This window comes from Nelumbo nucifera, chromosome 6 (genome assembly GCF_055504915.1).
Source record: "Nelumbo nucifera cultivar China Antique chromosome 6, China Antique-T2T, whole genome shotgun sequence".
Taxonomy (NCBI): Eukaryota; Viridiplantae; Streptophyta; class Magnoliopsida; order Proteales; family Nelumbonaceae; genus Nelumbo; species Nelumbo nucifera.
Genome location: NC_142654.1, coordinates 23,240,626 through 23,263,155, shown reverse-complemented (window position 1 = coordinate 23,263,155; position 22,530 = coordinate 23,240,626). Strand labels below are relative to the sequence as shown.

At 37.3% G+C, this 22,530-nt stretch overlaps 2 protein-coding genes across 7 annotated transcripts in view; both read left to right on the top strand.

Moving 5' to 3' along the window:
- Positions 1-2,433: 2,433 nt before the first annotated feature.
- NRPD1A (nuclear RNA polymerase D1A) overlaps positions 2,434-22,530 on the top strand; it is a 70,200-nt gene continuing 50,103 nt past the window's right edge. For 2 of the 6 annotated variants that reach the window (XM_019200347.2, XM_088890105.1), the window contains exons 1-4: positions 2,497-2,745; positions 12,150-12,276; positions 14,627-14,747; positions 14,846-14,970. In XM_019200347.2, coding sequence (XP_019055892.1) covers positions 12,190-12,276; positions 14,627-14,747; positions 14,846-14,970 — 333 coding nt within the window. In that variant the 5' untranslated portion in view covers positions 2,497-2,745; positions 12,150-12,189. The other 4 variants (XM_010280206.2, XM_019200349.2, XM_019200346.2 and 1 more) reach the window with 3 other exon arrangements.
- Positions 7,227-7,805, top strand: LOC148790662 (uncharacterized). The gene has a single exon (XM_088890327.1). The coding sequence runs from the start codon at positions 7,227-7,229 to the stop codon at positions 7,803-7,805; it is 579 nt and encodes a 192-aa protein (XP_088746453.1).

The following is a 22,530-nucleotide window of genomic DNA, read 5'->3' as shown; positions in this document are numbered from 1 at the left end:
TTCAAAGTATCTATACGTTTTGCACCGTATCCTACATTATGTATCAATTTTTAGACTTCGCACACACACACATATATATATATAATCTCAAAAGTGGTTATTCCCACTCATAAAAAATGAAAATACAAAACTCCACTTTCCAAAGAAATTGCACATTTCTATACATAATTATCCATCAAACAAAATTTCAATTCAAATAAAGTGGAGCCCATAATTAATCTTTCTAATTAAACCTTCCAAAGAAATTGTTACCTTAAAAAATGTGGCTATTTATGAAAAATTTTCAAATTCAAATAACATAGAACCCATAACATACCTTGCTAATCCAACTTCCTAACTGAAAAAGAAAATACTCAATTTAAATGTTGTGCATTCCATTTTATACAGATTACCAATACAAAGCCTTCTCTTAATGGTAATCCCATGGGCTATATTTAGTATGACACCATTTATTAAAATTGGGACAAATTGTCAAATTCTTCGCAATAAATATGTTTACATATAAATAGTATTCTTAAGAAATTTTACATATGAAGAGTGACTTTTATAAACTGAATTGTCAAATATCTTTGCTTTCGGATAAGATCGAGTGTTGAAAAACAAAAGAACCAATTTCCCCGTATCATTTCAACTGATGTAGGATCGTAAAGTAGGGTATTATTTATAAATAAAACTTTATTTAATATCTTAAATTAAATTAAAATCTATACATACAAAATCAAATAATATACTAACCTAAATTTAGAACATAGAAAACGGGTGTCAAAATTTTTAGAAAATATAAACAAAAAAATTAAATACTAGCCCTGATACATAGTATGGGTGGTCATTCTCTATTATATATAATTCTCAAATGTATTACAATTATCAAATAAAATAATAAAACAAAATGACATATACGGTGAATTTTCCCATGAGGGTGGCAACGAGCCGAGTTTTTCACGAGTTGTTCGAGTTTGGTTCGGTTTGGTTTCAATAGAGCTCAAGCTCGAGTTCAAACCCAATTCACTAGCTCGTTTATGAAATGAGACGAGCTCGAGCCTACTAGAATCCAGACTAGTTCAATGCGGTTTGACCCGATTCAGCACATACTATTATGGGTCGACCCGAATCTGAAATAGACCATGGGCGGGATGGTTCAATACTGCTTGCTTTACCTAGTTTGGGTCATGTGGTCCAACCAACATTCACATAGCCTGACCTGATCCAATACAAGCCGATCTGAGTCAACTTGAATTTGAAACGGTTCCAGGTGGGATGGTCCGACGTTAGTATGCTTTGCACAGCCTTGATTGTCTAGTCCAACCAATATCCACACAGCTTGACCTGAATCCGGACTGACCCGACTTACTTACGTTGACCCACTTTGGGTTAGTCGGTTTGGTCCCAAACTCGTGCACAACTTGATATGGCCGATCAAAGTCAATCCACCATTGACTGAACCGGTTCGACCAGACTGATCCAGATCTAAACGGTTTAACCACCTCGATGTGATTAGCTCGAAGATAGTCCAATTAGATAGTTCAAGTTGGTCTAGTCGGTTTGAACTTAAGTAGTTCGGTCAAACCCGAAATCCGAATAGTCAAATAACTTCGTCGCTTGTATAAAAATAACAAGCATGTAATGTGACTTGAACCTTCACCACTTGTGTAAATAGTAAGTACTATTACCATCAAACTATGACCAACTTATTTATTAATAGATAATTAATTGTTTTTTTTAAGTTCATAAATATAAGATTAATGAATTTGGGCGGATTGAATTGGGTTAAAATGAGTTTAGGTTGAACCCAATCCATTTAATTTTATATAACTGGATTATTAATGAATTAACAGATTAGATGAATTGGATTAAAACTCAATCCAAATCAAATCCAACCCAATCCGCCCCCTAATCATGGTTGTTTTTTACTAAAAAGGTAATATACAAGTTGTACAGTGACTACTGGTTCTCTCCATTAACATGACACATCAACTTGTTACATTGATTATTTCCGTGTTTACATGAACTGTGTCATTTTGGTAATTTTCCTGCGTCCAAAGTCCAAATTCTATCAAAGAAAAGAAATTGAGTTCCGTTGAGACCGGATTTACTCCTCACAACTGGCGCTTCACAGATGCCTTACACACGCATTTTCTATCATGCATTCGAAACATCTCCCGTACTTATTAGTTATTTTTCACGGGAGATGATTCCAATGCACGGTGGATATGCATGTGAAGCGCTTGTGAGGAGCAGATCCCGCTTCGCTTCGGTCAGGGCAAGTTCGTGCTCATTTGCAAGAGGCAGATCCCGTCCCAACTGTCTCTTGCAACCTATTGCAGTTTTACCGAAAAAAATAGAAGTTATAATAAAAGTAGGATAATTCTGTAATTATGCATAAAAGACGAGGGTATATATTTCTGACACCGTTCATACTTCTTCTCGCCTTTTCTCGCGAGTCGCGACAGTGGTCTCCTTCCCTCTTGCACTGAGTTGAGCGTGTCTTTTGTAAGTTGAAACAAACCGACGACGGCACCGATATGCCGAATCCAATATTCACTATTTTCTCGTTCCCTTTTGTTTTCTGTCTCGAGGCATTTTATCATTGACAATTATTTTTTTGCTCTTTAATAAAACTCTCATTTTCATATTCATCGGAGCCTCGAAATAGCACCTCTGTTGTTGTTTGCTCTGTTGCTTCAGACACCACTGTGATAGAGAACCTACTCAAGGCCAAAGCTCCCAAAGAACTGCTTCATAGAGGTGTTCTTCGTCACATACAATACGAGAATTTCTTGTTGTCTTGTTCTTATTTTGATTTACATATGTGCAGTTAAATGCTTTTTCAGTACTCGTTTTGGTTGCATTGTATTAATATGCATGTCCGTTGCTTCTTCTTCATGGATTATTGCGTTTGAAGCTGCTTTCTGTCTTGCATGTCCATCCGTTGATGTGTCTCTGTTGTATTCTGTAGGTTTTGTCTAATGTCTGTTCTTTGATTCAAGCTTGTTTCATCGTGTTACTCTGTATTTACTTACTTTTTGTTTTGTATAAAAAGGTCATTATTGAGGAGTTTCGGATCATGACATCATGATTTATTCATTTTAAAATAATGTGTTCAGAATAGAAGGATGGACAGTGTGTTCAGAACTTTTGTGTTTTCTTGGTTTCTTCAATGGCCTTCCTTATTGTTTTTCTAGAACGTGTTTTCTTGGTCAGACTCAGGGCAGCGAGAAAATTGTTGAGGACGCATTTACTGATGAAATAAACCATGATCCTTCTTTTATATGATCAAGTAATGACAAACAACAATGGTGCATTATACTAACGCTAAAATCCACAATAATCCATCATAGGATTCTCCAGCGGCTACTTTTATGTCCTCTGCTGCTGGTCCAACTATCACTGCCTTTTTCACTTTCAACGTGAGTTATTCTGTTTAGTGTTTCTTTGTAATTGAATAAATGGATTCCCCCTTGGTTTCTTAAACGTCATTTCCTGATGGTTCACTCACAATTGTCCAGTTCTACTTCAATCTCAAAAGTTATTCTACTTATTCAGTTTCTTCTCAGGTCAGTAAGTGGGGACAATTTTATGGTAAGCCATCAGTGTGAATTAGTTGTCATTATTTTGTTCGTGTCATCATCCCTAAATCATATATTGTTAAGCCCATATTTTCCTATTGAGATATTATACATGAAAAGGCATATCTCTTTTACATAACGAGTTTTATATGTTTGGATTTCCTTAATTGTATGTAGAATTTCTTAATCATTTGGCTTACTGCATTTATGAGGTACATGGTCCACAAATTCTGTAAAACATGTCAAGATTTACTTGTTTCTTCAAGGGGGAAACAAAAACCTCCTTGTATATAAAATTCTAAATTTATCACGACATTTCTTTATTACATTAAAAAAAATTGATATATCATGAAGTTTTCAATTTGCCATGTGCAAATTTTCCAAGTTTTAGCAAAGCATTGGATAAGCATTTATTGGAAATCATCATGAGATATTGGAAAATGTCTTAAGTGCACCCTTGCAGAAAAAAAAAAACTTGAAACTGTTGACTCTAGGTGTTTGACAAACAACTAGATTTGGATTTTGTTTTGAAGATCATACTTAAATGAATAATTTAAGAATAGCCAACTAATATAATAATGTTCAGAAAGTTTTACCAAATGAGCAATTGAGTCTCTTGATATTCTGAACATGGTGATCGTTTCTCCAAAATGCATGTTTGGGAAACCCAACCTGGATGGCATTGAATCAAATGTTTATTTTCCATGCTTCTGTAAGTTCTCTTAGTGTTCCCTTGCTTGTTATATACAACTACTTATATTTGTCATATTAATTTTCTAAATAATGAGTACAATAATATTCACTGCATATACTCGTTATAGTGGGGAAACTTGGATGTAATGAAGAAAATTCCTATTTCCTATGCCTATGTGAGTCCCTTAATCTTTTCTTACCCGTTATATGATATACTTCAACAAACAATTAAGCTCTATGATGAATCCCATGTTCTTCCTAATATATCTTAAATCTTTCCCAAAATTCCTTATTTTTCCCAAACGTTGTGGAGTTTCCTAGAAAACCATCCCATTTCTGCATGGTGGAATTTCCAAAGAATGAAATCTTGAACCTCTACCTATCCTATACACAGCTTCACTTTAAAGAGGACATAATTCCTAAGTTCGAGAGGTTAGAACGTATATGCTGCCTAGCTTTTTTTGGTAATAAATAAAAAAGAAGATTTTATTAATAAAAGAAAAAGAGCACATCATTGAGGTTGATGAGGAATCACCAAAAGTCAACTCTACATACAACAAAAAAGTAAGTACAGTTAAGAAGAAAAAGCAAAACAAAGCTAACTGCTTGATTTCAACTCAAGAAGGGACCAAAAACCAGCAAAATATCTTCCTTTGAGATTCCTTCAAATGCTGGAAGTATAAGAACCCAGTGCATTATCCTTTTCCCACATAATAGAGTGATTTGATCTCTTCCTTGAGCCTTGTTGTCGAAAATCCTTCTGTTATTTTCTTTCCATTCTCCCCAATAAATAACAAAAGGTATTGCAGTTCCACACTAACTTTGCCTTGATATTTCCTCTCATTGTAGACTAGTGAGCAAAGATGTTCTGGGTGTCCATGGCTCCGTCATATTAGTTCTGAAAAGCCCAAAGAAAAACCCCAAAATAAACTTTGAGAAGGGACATCCATAACACAAATGTAGAATGTTCTCCTTAGTAGTTTCACACAAGTAGGACTATCTTGCCAATTAGATGCCCCTGCTTTTTTTTTGATAAGTGAAGTTAGATTTTATTAATTCTGAAACTATAATCATTACAAGCATCCCTCAGGGAGGCACATGATGCTACCTCTCTATAAACAAAACAGAAAATTACAAGTGAGGCCAAAACAAAGATTATCTATTCACCCCTTTGCTTGGCTAGAGTATCATCCAATCTGTTTGCCGATCTCCTCACCCATTGTATCCTTAAATTCATATTCTTGGTGATCCATAAAAACCTTTTATTTCATCCCTATAGCACCATATCACAGATTCTGGATCCTTTAACCAACCCACCACCAATTTTGAGTCCCCTTCAATCACCAAATTGGTTATGTTCAGCTCATTTGCAATTTGTGCTCCTTGTAAGGCTGCAAGCAATTCTGCCTTGAGAGAATCTCCATACCCGGTGGACCAGAAATCAAGGCTATTAATTTGCTTTCCATGTATCTCACAACCCCCTACTACTCCCATCAAAATTCAGTTTTACATAGTCCTGAGGTGGGGGGGGGGGGTGCCATGCAACAGTTATTCTTCCCTTTCTAGAAGAGCTTCTTGCAACACCTTCCCAATTCCTCCATAAGTCGTTAGGAAAAATTTGAGAAAACAGGTCCAAAGATTTGATACAATGGATCACTCTAACTATCACACAATCCTTTATCTCTTCGTTGCTTCTTTCCTTATCAGAGAAGACTCTCACATTCCTCTCTTCCCAAATGGTCCAAACCAGGGCTGCTTTAACACACCTCGTCACCTATTCTTCCCCTCTTTTTTGGCCAAATAAACATAGAAGGATCAAACAACTAGTTAACCTGCTTTGAATGTGATCCATTTTCAAAATATTGTTCAAGTCCATGACCCAATCAAATGCTTCCACTATTGGTGGAATAGGATTTCCCCAAACTCATTTCACTTTAGATCTCTCCACTTGATTCCTTAACCTTGTAAAAGAATTTAATAGAAAAGATGCCATTGTTGGATTCCTTTCACCATCTTGAATCCCTCCTATTCACTTGCACCTCAATTGATTGTAATTTTGAGGGGAAATCCATACATTCCCCCAAACTCCCAACCCAACAAGGGCCTTCTGAATTTTGGACACCAAATCACCCTTCCACAATCTAAACTTGGCTTTTACTTTCCTCATTACTGACCAAAGCATAAGCCTGAGAAAGGGTCATGCCATCTTTAGCTAAAACATTCTGTATAAGTGTATAGCTATATCATATTCAGGGTTGAGTCTGGTAAGGAACCCAAAACCCAATTCCTCTCCACTGATTTCCTATGAGTTTCAACATCTTTTGTGCACTCCCATTGAACTGTCTCCATCAAATCAATTTCTTGCTAGAGAGACTTCAACATTGAGAACTACAAAACTAAGGCTTCTCCCCCTATCTTAAATTATTCACATAATTCTTTAATTTATAAGCCCTAGACCCTAGCAACATTCAACTTCTGTGGTTTGGGCTTTAGAAGCTATATCCATGTTGGGAACACCATGTCCAAACGATGTGAACTGGAATTTGGGCTTTAGAAGGGGACTAAGGGAAAATGAGTGTGAGTCTTTAATCTGATTGTTGGACCTCCTAGGGCAAATCCACTTGGACCCTTCGCTCTTCAGACGACCTCTTTTCATGCTCCTCTTTCTTCAAAGTACTTGCTTCCCCCAACCTTCAAGCCTTCTGATGGGAAATATTCCTTAGTAAGGTAAACACTTGCGATATGCTGCAGAAAAGAAGGTGATACATTTGCCTTTCTCCTCATGTGTGCTTGTTGTGTAAAGAAAGTGGTGAGACCCTTTCTCATTTAATGATATCCTGTTCTTTTGTGACTCAAATTTGGGAATTCTTTTGTACTCTCTTTGGCTGTAGGTGGGTTCCCCCTCAAGATGTGGTAGGACTCTTCAACCATGAATTCTTGAGACAACGAAAAAAAAGAGGGATGATAATGTGGAAAGCAACAAAGACAGCAATTTGCTGGGTAATATGGGAAGAGGGGAACAACAGAATTTTCTTGGAAAAAAGTAGAACAATAGAGGAAGTGATTGATAGTATCAAGGTGAAAGTAGCCCATTGGGTAAAACCCTTGGATAGCTTTCAAGTCTTCTCAGTCACAGACATTCTAAGAACATGGTCCAAAGTAGCACACTCTTCGAGAGTAAGAGATAAGGTAAGGTTGGAGTGGAAACCACCAGAAGGCAATAAAGTAAAACTGAATTTTGACGGGAGCTCCTTTGGAAATCTGGGCATCTTAGGAATAGGAGTATTAAGAAATTCTGAAAGGAGGATATTGGGTATGTTCTCAGGATCGATTGGCACCGGAAACTCACTGAAGGCTGAACTATTGGCATTACTACAAGGGTTAAAGCTAGCCAAACAGCTAGGATACAGACATGTTGAAGTGGAAGGGGATTCAAAAGTAGTAATTTCATGGGCAGCAAACAGCAGCCATACCCCATGGATGTTTAAACATGTGATTGGGGAAGTGGAGAAGATTGCAAAGGAGGTTGAGGCTGAATTTAAATAGGTCCGAAGAAGTGCAAATGGGCTAGCTGATGGTTTAGCAAAACAGGGGCATTAAGACAATAATTATTTTGGGCTGCACTGTAATGTGGGACAGGATAGAGTGATTAAGGGGTATCAATAGTCCCATCACCAAGTTGTATAAACTGTTTACGATCTGAATTTTAATAAAATACACGTTTACTGATAAAAAAAAACATTCAACTTCTGTGATTAGGTTTCTTTAACAATATCCCTTACCTCCTTAGCAGTGTCCACCCATAGGTAGTGTTGATTGATATGAGGTTGCATAGCATTCACCAGTCACCTCTCATAGGTAGGATCATCTTCCTTGGGTTTTGCCTTACTCCTAGCGATGTACCCCCATTTTCCTCTACTATAGGCATAGATTTTTATTGATTGAAACCATGTCAAATAGTTAGTTCCATCTAACTTCACAGTAGTCACTGCCTCCAACATAGTGTCCACAGATCCCTTGGCTAAACCCAAAGTTTATAGGCTGTTTTTTTCAACTCTTGTTTGCTCCATTGATTAAATGGAAACAAACAAAAATAAAAATAAGGTACTACTAGTCAAATAACATTGACCTAAAGCCAAAGTTGCTTCTCTATAGCAAAACAAAACTAGGGTTTAACAATACTCAATAACTTGGGAGAAAGAGAATTTATAACCACTCCTACTAGAGACTCTAGAAACATTTCCAACCAGAGTTGGTCTCCAAATAGGTCAACAAACTCCCTTTTAATCCCCAAGCACCAGCTTCAAATTGTCTCTAGACCCCTTAATCTGATTTCTCCACTCAACTAGGTCTTTTGGGAAAAATCTCCAAGAACTTATCTTGGGCCTCAATCTATATGCTTAATCTTCTCTAGAAAACTCCCCCACTCAAAATTCAAGCTTTTTGTTAGGATATTTTTCTTGGTAAGGTAAATACTTGTGACATGTTGTGGAAAAGAATGCCCTTTGTATGCTTCTCTCCTCACATGTGCTTCCTTTATAGGGGTAACGTTGGGGCATTATCTCATTTACTATTTTCCTGCCCTTCTGTGCTTAGAATTTGGGAGATTTTTTGTTCTCTTTTTGGTTGCAAGTGGGTCCTACCCCAAGATGTGGAGTATCTCTTCAATCCTAACTTCTTGAGGCAACCAAAAAAAGGGGTAAGTGCTTTGGAGGACCACTAAGGCAGCGATTTTCTGGGTGGTGTGGGAAGAGAGGAATAGCAGAATTTTATTGGAAAAGGGCTAGAATCTGGAAGAGGTGTTAGATAGTATAAAAATAAAGGTTGCATTTTGGGTAAATACTTTGGATATTTTCAAAACATTCTCAGTAATTGATTTTTTCAGGGCATGGACTGAAATCACACAATCATCAAGAGCAAAGGATTGAATTAGGATGGATTGGAAACCCCTAGAAGGCAGCAATGTAAAATTGAACTTTGATGGGAACTCTCTTGATAACCCGGGTGTGGCTGGAGTAGGAGGGGTTATTTGAAACTCAAAGAGGAGGATATTGGTCATCTTCTTTGGATCAATTGGCTTTGGAAATTCTTTGGAGGCTGAGCTGTTGGTTTTATTGTAAGGCCTTAGGTTAGCTAAGCAGTTGGGATTTAGGATGATATGATTGAGGTGGTAGGAGACTCACAAGTAGGCATATCCTGGGCTAAATCCAATAGGTGTATTCCCTTCAATCTGTACTAAGGGAAGTGGAAATGATTGCAAAAGAAATAGTGGTTGAATTTAAATGGGTTAGAAGGTGTGCAAATGGTTTAGCTGACTCCCTAGCTAAACAAGGGGCTATTAGGCAATATCTGCTTTGGGCATCCATGTAACTTGGAATAGTAAAGTGGGATTGACACTCTGATTAAAAAGTTGTACTAATCATTTCTTCATTCCAAATTTTAATAAAATCACTTTTCTACTGATAAAAAAACTAGGCAGCACCAATCTTCAATTGATCAGCAACTGAATTCTCTATACACACACACACACTATGTATGGGCCTAAAAAGAGAAAAGTAGGAAGTGGTGACTTGTTCTGATACTAGGAAGAAATATAAACCAGAAATAAACCTGAATTTAGAGAAGAAGGAAGAAAAAAGAAAAGGAAAAGAAAGAAGAAGAAGTTCAGGAGAAAGAGGAAGAAAAGAAAAGAAAAGAAAAGGGAGGAAAAGAGAGCTTGATTGTATCTCTCTCCAGTCCCTTAATCATCTTTTATTTTGATTTATTTCACTTTAATGCATAACTACAAGGGTGCCCCTGGTTGGGTGGCTGAACTAATAACAGTAAATAAACAAAGAAAAGGCCCACAACCCACTGCTAAAGTCCATTTGCTAATAAATAAAGTAACTAATAGATCCAATAATGAAATAAGACATTATGGCCCATTCGGCCCACTATCTCTACAGTTACCAAGCCAAGAAATGCATAATGTTCCTTTCTCTTGATGGGTAATGCCTAATTGTTTAGAGGCATTTGTTTATGTTGAGATGATGGGCCATGAAAATCATTCCTTGTATTTTCTTTTATTTTATGTTTACAGACCTGGGCTTATGTTGTAATGGGCCTAAAGCCTAGAGCTCTCTTTATGCATTTATCTTCATACCCACCCTACAAGGGCATGCTTGTAATTACACTGTTAATTATGATTAAATTAATAAAACACGATTTGGGGGGATGGAGATGGCCATGAGCCCATGATTCTTCTCCCTTCAAATCCTTCCTCTCTTTTCTTCTCTTTCTGATCTCAACTATTTTCTTCTCTGTTCTACCATTAAAATCTTTGTTATAATTCGGCCTGCCTTTGAGTTCTGTTAGTCTGATAACATCCAAGAAGAAAGAGGAAGAAAGAAGGAAGAAAGAGAGAGAGAAAGGAGGAGAAAAGGAGAGAAGAAAAGTCTGGTTCGAATTAGGGAAAAATTACTCTCCCATTCGGCCAGACATGTTTTTATATTATTAATATAATGGTAAAGACACATGTGCCCTTATTTAAGTGAGGGACACTAGTTCTAATATAATATTACAGATCAGCAACTTCAACATAAGTATAAAGACAGAAATACCCCTACACTAACAATCTTAATCAGTCCTTATGATTTTTTTCTGCTCTTATAAGCCAATGATGTTGTATTGTGATAATCAGATGGCTATCAACATGGCTTATAATCCTATATTCCTATTCAGCATGACTGGACAAAACACATTGAGGTTGGTAGACATTTTATATAGGAGACAGTTGCATGTGGAGTAGTTTGTCTACCTTTTATTGACTTGGAGGAATAATGTGCTGATATTTTCAGTAAGGGTGTGCTTAAATCTAAATTACGGCACTATGTAAGCAAGTTGGGCGTGATTGACATTAAAGTTCAACTTGAGGGAGAGTGCTGAGATGATGGGCTGCGAGGATCATTATTTGTCTTTTCTTTTATTTTATGTTTATGGGCTTGAGCCTATGCTGTAATGTTTCTAAAGCCTAAAGCTTTTTTTTTTTTTTTGTGTTTATCTTCACAACAAGGGTGCACTTGTAATTACTCTGTTAATTATGACTAGAACTAATAAAACACGATTTGTGGGGATAGAGACAGCCACGATTCTTCTTCCCCCAAACCTTTCTTCCTCTATTTTCTTCTCTCTTTCTGATTTGAATTATTTTTCTTCTCTTTTCTGCTACTAAATCTTAACCAGTCCTTAAAAGTTTTTTTCTGCTCTTCTTTTCTTCTGTTTATATCAAGCAAATTGAAAATGATAGTCAAGCCGCAAGCTCAGGGTTCATGTAAAAAACAGAAAGATACCTAAAGGAGGCCAGCATGGACCAATACAACAAAAAAGATTAGAACAAAATACATGGAAATTGCGTCTCCTTAAACGTTTAAGAAATTGTTATTGAGATTGCTTAGCCTCTCCAAGTAGGACCTAGCCTTTGTTCTGTTGGCAGAATGCTTCTGTCTTCTCAAGAATAATTTTGAAATTTCGCCAATGTCAAATTTAATTTAATTCAGTCCCATTTTTTGATTTGGTCCTACAAAGTTACCCTTACATAATTTAACTCAACTCAGACTTAATTGCAAATATATGGGTTTGGCTTGGGTTTTCAGTTAACACTGTTATATATAATACTGAAAGTATAAGGGTCACATGGAAAAGCTTCTAAATATGCTTTTATATTGTTGCCTGCAGGTAACCCCCCTCCAAAATAAACTAATAAATAAAGGAATGATACCTTTTTTGGAATTACATTGTTTGGAGCATAGTAGTTTCCATTAGACTAATTTCTTATCATTTGTATTTTTTATGTATTAAATGTTGGTCACTTTTCTATATTCTGATGTGATTCATCTTAGTTCTACTGTATAGGTTGTGGAATTTGTTGGCGGAATAAGGTGGCACAATTAGAATGGATGATGATGTGTTTATAGAGCAGCAAGTGCCATCAGGTTTCCTGAAAGGAATACAATTTAATGTTTTGACTGAAGAGGACATAGTAAGTATTAAATATTTTGTAGATTGTTGGAATTGTGTCATGTTTTTAAATCAGGAATTGGAATTATATAGGAAGAATTCTTCAAATTTTATGTTCTCATGCTTTTGTACTTGTTAATATAGATATACTGGCTATTATTTTTGTTGGCCAGGCAAGGTTGGGTTGATGTCAACCCTAGCCCATCCTCAAGTGTTGACTCCCTAATTGTAACCTAATTTAACCTTCAACCTATTGTAGCTAACCTTGGCCCAGCCCAATCTAGAATTGTTCAATCGTAACCCTTCCCAATCAAAAGGTGGCATTGGGTCGGGTTGGCACCGCTTAACTTCATTTTTCTTTAGGTTGTGTTGGTAAAGTGCAAACACAGAACCAAGGTGAATTTGTACTTTGGTTTGGTTTTGCAGTTGTTGGTAATAATACATCTTTGTACTGAAAATAACAGTAAATTTGTTTTTTTTTTTTCCTGACATTTTTGCATGCAAAATGGGAGCAAAGTTTTCTTCTTAAAAATAAATCAAACATTTGCACTTCTGAAGGACTGTTTATCCTAAAGGCTTAAGCTGTCAGGTGAGGTCCCTGAATAGGTTTTTATTCTCTAACACACCCCCTCATGCAAAACTTGAAGCGTGGACAGGCACAGGCCCACCCATACCTTGTGCTGAAATTTAATTAAATATAATGGGTCAACTAGAATCAAACACTAGACCACTTGGTCAAATAGGCTCTGAAACCATCTCAAGGACCCCTGCTCAACCTAAAAGCTTAAGCTGTCAGGTGAGGCCCCTGAATAAGTTTTTATTCTCTAACAGCACTCATAGTTAGTTATTGTAAAAAAGGTAGATGCCAATCTTGAAATTCATGTTTGTACCCATAATAGCCAAATACAAGACAAAATTTATCAATGCAAAACCAAACCAGGTTTGCGTTCCCACTTTTTGACCAAATTTGCATTTACATCAATGATATGCTTTTTGCACTCATACCAAACACAGGTTTGTCTCCAATACAAAATTCATCAATGGAAAACCAAACCAGGTTTGCGTTCCCACTTCCTATATTATTGGGGACAAAGTTGTGGTGCTTTAGGAGTATTTATGTTAAATTAAAATAGTCCTGAGCCTTTAACTTAGAATTAGTGGTGCATGCACTATACTACTTAGAATGTACATGGTACATAGACAATTATATACAGATGCCCAAGCTGGTTTCCTTAATCTACCAACTCTGTTTGTGCATCCTTTGAGGTTCAGACATAAGATAGACTTAGAGAGGCAAGATACCTGGCTAAGGGATTGTAGGCTGAATTTTTCTGGGTCCCTCAGTTTTGTAAGCAGAGAGTGCCTGAAGTGGGGTGAATATCCTTTGAATTAAATTTTTTGTTTAATTGGGTTATTTGGGAAAAGTGGGGGAGCAACAATGGCAGTGCTGTCAATGGGTTGGGTCAGGGTAGACCTGGTCCTGACCCAAGTAAATGTGCAGAACCATTTCCGAACCATACCTTATTATGTCTGTAATTGGGATTATCAGGTCTGACCCGATAAGGCCTGATTGTAATTGACAGCTATACTTTTAGCCTGTAATTCTAGTATTTGACAATAATTATTTATTGTTTTGGCTTCATAACAATACTTATTTGTTTAATCAACACATTTGGACATCATAATATAATAACTATACTCCTCCCGGGTGACTTCTTGTTATCATCTCTCTTGTACTTTCATTTTCCTTTTAATAAAATTTTATTTTACTTCCAAAAAAAATAATGCGATAATATTTCAAGTTGATTGTTAGGAACAATAGAAATCGTTCCTGACCCAATTGTAGTCTGGACACATAATGCAGACCTAGACCTTTTATAATTGGGTCAGTTGGTTCAAGTTTATTGGGTCTACCCCAAACTATTGACAACCCTAAATAATGAGGTATTACCATTAAAGCTTGTCATAGATGTGTAATGTAAGACCATATTGTACATAGTTTTCTATATTTCTTCCATTACAAATAAAATTTTACTTGTTATGAATATAAAAGACGTATTGCGGTTGCGTTCGGTCATGTTGCCCAAGGCTTCAACCCTAACCCATTCCCAAAGTTAAATAATCAGGTTCATATTTTTTCAACCCTGACCCAAACATTGATTTCTTCCTTAATTGATTCTTCCCTTCCATATCTGTATTAGACATTGAGACCTGTAAGACAAGCTTCTGTTGTTTTGCATTCAGGACTCAGGAGAAAGTATTGTCTTTTATTTATGCAGTATTTCTTGTTGTGCTAGTTGAGTTTTTTCTCTGTGAATGATTACCTTTTTTCCTCTGGTGAGAAAAATTATAATCATGTAAAACCATTTCAGGAGAAATGTTCTGTTACAGCAATAGATGCAGCTAATGAAGTGACTGACCCTAGGCTGGGGTTCCCAAATCCATTGTCTCAGTGTTCCACATGTGGTGGCAAAAATTTAAAAAATTGTGATGGTAAGAATTAGATGCGCTTGAAGAGTTCTTTCAATCTGAAATCATGTATTTTAACATCTTATTGAATGTTGCTCTCAATTTTGTTAATGTACTTGCAGGACACATTGGGATCATCAAATTTGCAGTGAATGTTTTGAATCCTTTCTTTATTTCAGAAACCGTACAAATTCTCAATTCGATTTGTCCTGGATGTAGGTCCGTTAGGCACGATCTGAAGATCAAGGTCAGGTACCTGACTCCTTTGCTGAATCTTTTGATGTTGCAATTAAGGTTAGAATTCTATCATGTGCTAATCTAAAATACCTGGGTAAGGCTTAATTGATTTGAGTATGTCAGATGTAATTTCTTTTACTGTATGCATTATGTATGGTTGAAATAAAAGTGATACATAGATTGTACAAAAGGGTTGGGGCAAAGAAAAATAAAAAATCCCTAATAAAACATAAATTTCTGACATGACTAGGATTGATTTTGATTCCAAGTATGGGGAGCTAGTAAGAAATTAGTTGTTCTGCTGTGTTTTGTATTTGTTTCTCTGATTTTTTTTTTGTGACACATGTACTTCTTTTCATATGAAATAGGTCTATTTGGGTTCCTCTTTGTGTCAGTCCCTTTATAATTATTATTATCAAATTTGTTTTTTCCCTATCCAAAAAGAGAAAAGAAAAAGATGAAATTCAGATTCACAAACAGGTGGGCCTTATGTGTATTGAAGAAGCATTATACAAATCTGTTTATGGATTGGTGGTCTTGAAGGAGGTTAGGATTGTCTTCCTCTTAATTCTCAAGGTGGACTGGCAAGTCCCCTCAACCCCTCTTTTAAAAAAGGAGCCCATAAAGTATACAAGTTACAACGGCCACAAAGAAAGGTCCACATCTATACTTTAATGATCATAATGTCCTCCTTAACTAAGTTATTACCCCACCTTTGACTTTTTCTGTGCTTCAAAACCTTTTTTTCCTTATGCAGTCTGTTTCCAGTTCCTCCCTCTTCCCTCGACACTTTTCAACCTTCAAAGATGTAGCTGGGAGATCAAGCCCCTTATAGGCCTCCTTACTTTTTTTCTTTTATCCTCTACCCCTAACCTCTCTTGTTCATTCCAAGTAATGTTCCAGTTGTTTGAATGCATTTTTCACAAACTCTTCTCCTCTAATGAAGAAAATCACCATTGCTTTGCCAACTTGGACCTCCCAATCAACCACTTGTTCAAAGGAAATTTCTTAGTATGTAAACTTCATCCATCTGGACTTTAGGTCCTTCTTCATCTGCCCTTATTGATACCTTGGTGGAAATGTCAATGATATCCAAATTGATTGCAGTTCCCTCCGGTCCTTTGTTAGAGTTAGTGGAAAATGTCTTGTAAGCTTGCTTAGGATATTACAATTTTAAGACCTCTTCACTGTGGAGATGGTGTCACAAAAGTGGGGCAAGAATATTGCTATTTGAAGTGGGATGTGGAAGGGTTGGGTGAAGATTGAAGAAAAAAGGCTTGTGTTTGAAGAGATCATAGTCAGAGGGAAGGTCTTACTAAACATTTGGGAAGTTGAGAAAGCATGGGAGTGTTGATAGGTAAGGAGACAGTATGTGGTTTCAGAACTTTGTAGTTGAAGAGATGTGTTTGGATAAGAGAGGGGTTTGGAAATGTTCTAAAGAAGTTGAAGGAAAAAGATTTGAGGTGGAAAGAAGACGAAATGGCAAAGGTAACTTCATCACTCTTTTTTGATTTTTTTTTGAGTGAGGAAGGAAGAAGTTGGTGTGTTTCCCTGAAGGAAGTGCAAGCGTATGATGGGGTCAAATATCTAATTTGTGAAAGGGGTTTGCATAGTATTTTGATGACATATGTATTCCTATCAAGTGCAACACAACTCTGCTAGGAAAGTGGCTATGGAGGTTTCCTCTATAGAGTGACAGGCTTTGGCAGAGAGTAATTAAAAGCATTTGTGGTGTGACGGAAAATGGCTGGGATGCAAAATTGGCGGCTCACACTTCTTCAAGCTCCCCTTGGAAAGCAATCATTGAGGTACTACCTTCCTTTTTAAATTTTATTTTCTTTGATATGAGTAGCGGAAATAAAGTATTGTTTTGGGAAGATCTTTGGATTGATGAGATGCCCCTTAAGTTACAATTCCCTGAGCTCTATCCCTTTTTACTTACAAATTGGAACTTGTTGCTAAGTTTGGTGTAATCACTGATTTTGGGTTAAATTGGGATTTTGGTTTCATAATGGGCTTGAGGGATAATGAATGTAATTCCCTAATTCTTTTACTATCAAAATTAGAAAATGTTTTTTGGACATGGTCTTGTGTGTCTCCTTTTTCAACTTGCTTGTTCATTCAGATTCAAGGGGTTAAATTTCCTAGTGAAAGAGATTTTTCGTAAACCTATCCCTCCTAAATGTTTCTAATGCGAGAGTTTGGTCTCCTTCCACTGAGGGCATGGTCTCATGTGCCTCCTTTTTTGGCATGCTTGTTCATTCGGTTTTAGGGGGTTAAATTGTTAGACAGTGTATGCCCTTAGCTCCAATCAGAATGATGCACCTTATGACATTTAATGTAAATGAATAAAGTACATATTTGATTCATGTTATTTTGGTGTGTTTCTGTGTAATACCCTTAAACTAGACACATATGAGACTCGTGTTAGTTTAGAATCTTCATAGCCGTTGGATAGATCTGGGGAGATTTGTCCTGCCAAGGCTGACACTGATGTTCCGCCAAGTTGGTTGGGGTAGGTTGTCTCAGCTGCCAGGGTGAGACCTGAGGTACATGCAGTGTGGGTTTTTTTGAAACCCTGAACCGGACCAGAATTCCAGCATTGCCCTGGACCTTGGAGATAGATGGGCAAAACTGAAATGTTACACCTGACCCCTAGACTCGATTATGATACTACACTAGGTGTCGGATTGGGCTGTATTTGATATGCCAATCAGTGAGATCCTTAGAGGGGGTCAAAACTTGGGTATGTTGGGATAGTTCGAGAATTCATCTGAGTGGGTGATCATAGTGACAGGATCAGCCCCTTTGTCGGACAAAGTGAATGATCAGGGATGCACTCTCTTTGATGGAAAGCAAAGCTGCCGACAGCCGATTTCAATCGTTGAAATTTGTTTTGCATAATATATTTATATAGAGATATACATGTATATATTATGGTTTCAAAATGTTTGCAAAAGGTTTTAATTCCCAGGATCCATGTGAGTAGAGAATGCAACACTGTTCCTTGCAGCCGAGGGAGAGGTCCTCTCTTGTCGGGCAGTGTTTGATCATTATGGGCTGAGAGGTTAAGTGTAAGACCATTGAGGGTAATACCTGATGGGCTAATCTTGCATCTGCCCACAGTCCTTGGGTTTTTATAAGGTGGCTTGACCCAGGGACCATTTAGTGTAAATGTTGGGCCCATTAAGAGCCCATGGTGATGGACTCAGGGGTTCACTGTCTTCTACAGTGAATTCGGCCAGGCCTTGTAAAAGAGGCTGGGCTGAACCCATGGGGCTGATGTGTAGATCAATGTTTGGGTCCCATTCCATACAAGGATACCCAACTGGCAGCCGTTTGGAGGATAAGTGAGCACCCTGAATTAATGGGCCTAAAGCCCAATTCGAACTGGTTTAATATGATTAATTAAAGAGGGGCGGTTTTGGTATTTAGATCAGCAGATAGGATAAGGGATTATCCCTATCCACTCAGAGAGTCCAGATCCAAATAGAGATTTGGATCAGGAAACTTCTAACTAGATTAGGAGGGCCGATCTTTATCTGCAGATAAGATAAGGGTTTATCCTTATCTCTTAAAGAGAGTCCAGATCCAAATACAAGATTTGGATTAGGAAACTCCTAATGGGATAAGGAGAATCTCTCTTTAAGGCTATAAGTAGAGGAGGAGGGCGAACTACTTTACCCAATCAGATTACAGATTCAAGAGAGAAGACAACTCTAGTTAGACTGATGTCATCTTCTGCTCTTGCCTCCTCCTATTGCTGCCGCCATTGCCAGTTCGATCTCCACCTGTAGGAGCGATCAAGAAAGGTTCTGGATATCAGTTTTTGGTGAAAAGCTGATATGAAGTCGTGCTCACACACCCTCCATCGAATTCTTGCTGAAGAGTTCGGTTCTTGCTGAAGAACCACCTGCTGATTCTGCTCCACCCTACGCTGTGTCATCTTCAGTGGGAGCAGTCTTTGGCGTTTTCCTTGGGTGTGAAAACCTTCGTTGGGAGTTACTGTTACTCCGTATCAGGTACATCCCTCTCCTACCTTTTGGTTTCAGATTTGGTCCAGTTTAGGTTCAAGATTGATCCTTGAAAATGCAGTTTTTTAAAACAGGGAATGTGATTCCCATATGGGAGAGAGAGAAATTTTTTAAATTTCGCCCTACCTACCTGTAGGGTTCGGCTATCCATATGATGGATCTCTCATCCCTTCATAAATTTCCTAGTGAAAGAGATTTGGCATAAACCTATCCCTCCTAAAGTTCAAGGTGTGTGTTGGGAAGTGTTCCTAGGAAAGATTAATACCTGTGAGAGGCTATAGAAAAAAATGCCTAATATGTGGCTATCTCATGTGTGTGTCTTTTGCAAAGCGGGTGTTGAGCAAGGTTTAAAATTTCGATATGGTAGGGGCATATCGTCCTGTATCGAAGCTCACCCACCTTTTTTTCTTTGAAACTGGTTTAGAGGGGTTGGTCTAAGGCTGGTCTACCCCCTGAACCAGGTCACACCCCGATACGACCCCTGTAGGGGCGTATCGTTAAGTCAACGATATGCCCGTAGTCAATTCTGCTTCTTGGCTCTATAGACATGCTTTCAGGGAAATAGACTTCCTTGCAAGAAGGATCACATATTCTATTAGTTGGATAAGGAGAACAGCAAATGTAATGGGAATGAAGGGTTGTATTTTGGTGATAAAATCTAATTAAAAAGGGATGAGGGGTTGTATTTTGGTGGGCCTTGGGTGTTAGCTTGGGGGGGTGATATCTTGTCACCTCTTTGTTCTCTCTCTCTCTCTCTCTCTCCCTCCTTTTCTTCAATAAAAGTTTTCTTTATCATTTAGTACCAAAAAAAAGCTTTCTCAGGAGTTAAGTGATCTGTTACAAGTTGAACTATTGAAGGGTCTAGAAGAACTAGGGGCAGACTGAAAATGAATTAGGTGGAAGTAATAAGAAATGATTTAAGTGTCCTTAATTTAATGGTGGATATGGCAATGAACAGAATGGATTGGCAAAACAGGTTTCATGTAGCCGGCTCCATATAGTTGGGACAATTCTTTGATGACGATGATGAAGCTTGCTTAGGAGTGATCGAGTTAATAGTGGGTTTTTTGATGAATGAAGATTGTCATTGTTGACCCTTTTACATGGCTAAGCTTCTGTTGCATTTCCATATCAAATTTCAGACCTGATCAATGATCTTTTATGAGCTTTATACCTTTCATCTATGCGATCACCAAGCATTAGCCCTAAAAGCATAGCTAGAAGGGAGAAAACAGCCTTTTGGTTCAGTTGCCTTCTATACACCTTCAACATGATGCCCTTCAAAGTCCCTTCGAATGGTTTTACTCTTAAGAGCTTTCAAATTTGAATCCATGGTCTGAAGGGCTTTAAATAATTGATGGCCTGTATGAATTTAAGTTATTTTATTTTATTTTATTTTATTTTTGCTTAATGGGACTACACAACAGGGGGTAGCCCAACCCCCATACCCATAATCTCTGACCCTGGTGGCAATGGCATTTGATCCCAAGTCTCCGCTACAACTAGCTTAGTTGATTTTGACCCACAAACCTTATAAAGTCATCACATGCACAGTTTGAATTTACGCTCTATCTTTCCTATGCCCAATCACAACAAGAGGAATATATGTTAGAGGTAGGGCTGTCAATTGGACTGGATTTGGTCCGATTCGGTCCAATCCAATGTTGGTCCATTTATAAATGGATTGGACCAAATGCAGTCCAAATCCATACAAACCCAATCCAATCCAGTCCAAATAAAGTGCAAATGGATGGGATTGGGTCTAATCCAATCCAAATTCAATCAAACACCAAAGTAACATGAGAAATCTAGAAAATATATAAAAAACTACAACACCTAATGCAATCCAATTTAGTCCAATTAAAATGCAAACGGATTGGATTGTGTCTAATGCAATCCAAAGTGAATGAATAAAAGCACTTTTGTAAAAGTGCTTTCATAAAAGTACTTTTGTAAAAATGCTTTTATAAAAGTACTTCTATAAAAGTGCTTTTATAAAAGTACTTTCGTAAAAATGATTTTATAGAAGTGCTTTCATTGAAGCACTCTCGTAAAAGTACTTCTATAAAAGTGATTTCGTAAAAGTACTTTTACTGTAGTGCTTTCATGTAAAAGTACTTTCATAAAAGCACACTTTCACAAAAGTGTTTCTTTATACCGGTTCAGTTTTGATCAGTTTCAAATTGGACAAGGGTTTGACCTCATGATTGGATTATTAGGAATAGTGTTTTAAAAATTGACTTGGAATTAGAACTATTCTAGCTACTGGTTTACGGGTCGATGGTTTGATCGTCCGGTTCAAATAGACGACCCATTTTAACAAAAAAATTAATTAAAATAAAAAGCAGTCAAATGGGTCGACGATTTGACCACCCGGGTCAACAGGTCATTTGACCAATTCAATGGTTTTTGGCCAAGGACTGGGTCTGGGGTAAAACGTAACCAATTTGCGTCAATAGCGGTTAGAAAACATTGATCGAGAATTTGGTTTAGGTCCGATGTAGATTGATAAGAATATGGGCCAATTTATTTTGGATTGACCCAATCCAATAATTATAATGGACCACCCAAATCCGATTTGATAAGGTTTGGATCGGATTGGATCCAATCCAAAACAAATCCATTGACACCAGTGTTTTCAAAATCGGAACGGATCGGGTGGTTGGACTGGAAAAACCAAGAATCGATCACTTGATTGGTTCAATTTCACCCTAAAACCACTTTTTGGCAAAAAAACCATTGATTTGGTCAACGAACCGTTGACATGGGGCAGTTGAACTGTTGACCTGGACAATGTTTTGGCCATTTTTTTGTTAGAGTGGGCTGTTTGTTTGGACCGGATAGTCAGATTGTTCGATTCAGGAACCGGTCCCCAAAATGGTTCCCTATCCAATCTAGTTTTAAAAACCTTGATTGACACTGCTAATATACTTAGCAACTTGGCGATGTAGCTAGAAACGGTTTGATTTTGGTTAACCAATATAGAAAACCATCGATTAACCGAACCGACCGGTATACATATATTTCTATATTATATATATTTTAAAAATTAACAAATATGCACTATGTAAAAATATATTTATAATATATTATATATTATTTAAAATATAATATTATATATATATATTTATAATATATATTGTAAAAATTAAAAAACCGACAAACCGAACCGGTCAACCGGTTAACCGACTGGTTTCGGTTCGGTTCCGGTTACCGGTATTACTGGTTTGGTTCCAAAAAATGCCCCACAGTTGGTTAACCGAACTGTGAGCACCCCTACTCTCTGAGTCCTTAATGGAGCTTAAGAAAATTTGGAGTGAAACTGTAGAATACATTAAATTTCTCTGCGATCTATTATTGAACGGACGATTGAATGGACTTGGACAATATCCATTTCGGCTCATTAAAAAACTGGATGGTCAAATTTCGGACCAGTCCAATCTGAGTTCAAATTTCGGACCGTCCATACTGATTCAATTAGATAAGGTTCGGGCGGAGTCCAATCCGAACTCAGTCCATTGACAGCCCTAGTTATA

What these genes read in the sequence shown, in the direction of transcription:
- LOC148790662 (XM_088890327.1), top strand. Translation starts at nt 7,227, where the DNA reads ATGTGGAAAGCAACAAAGACAGCAATTTGCTGGGTAATATGGGAAGAG.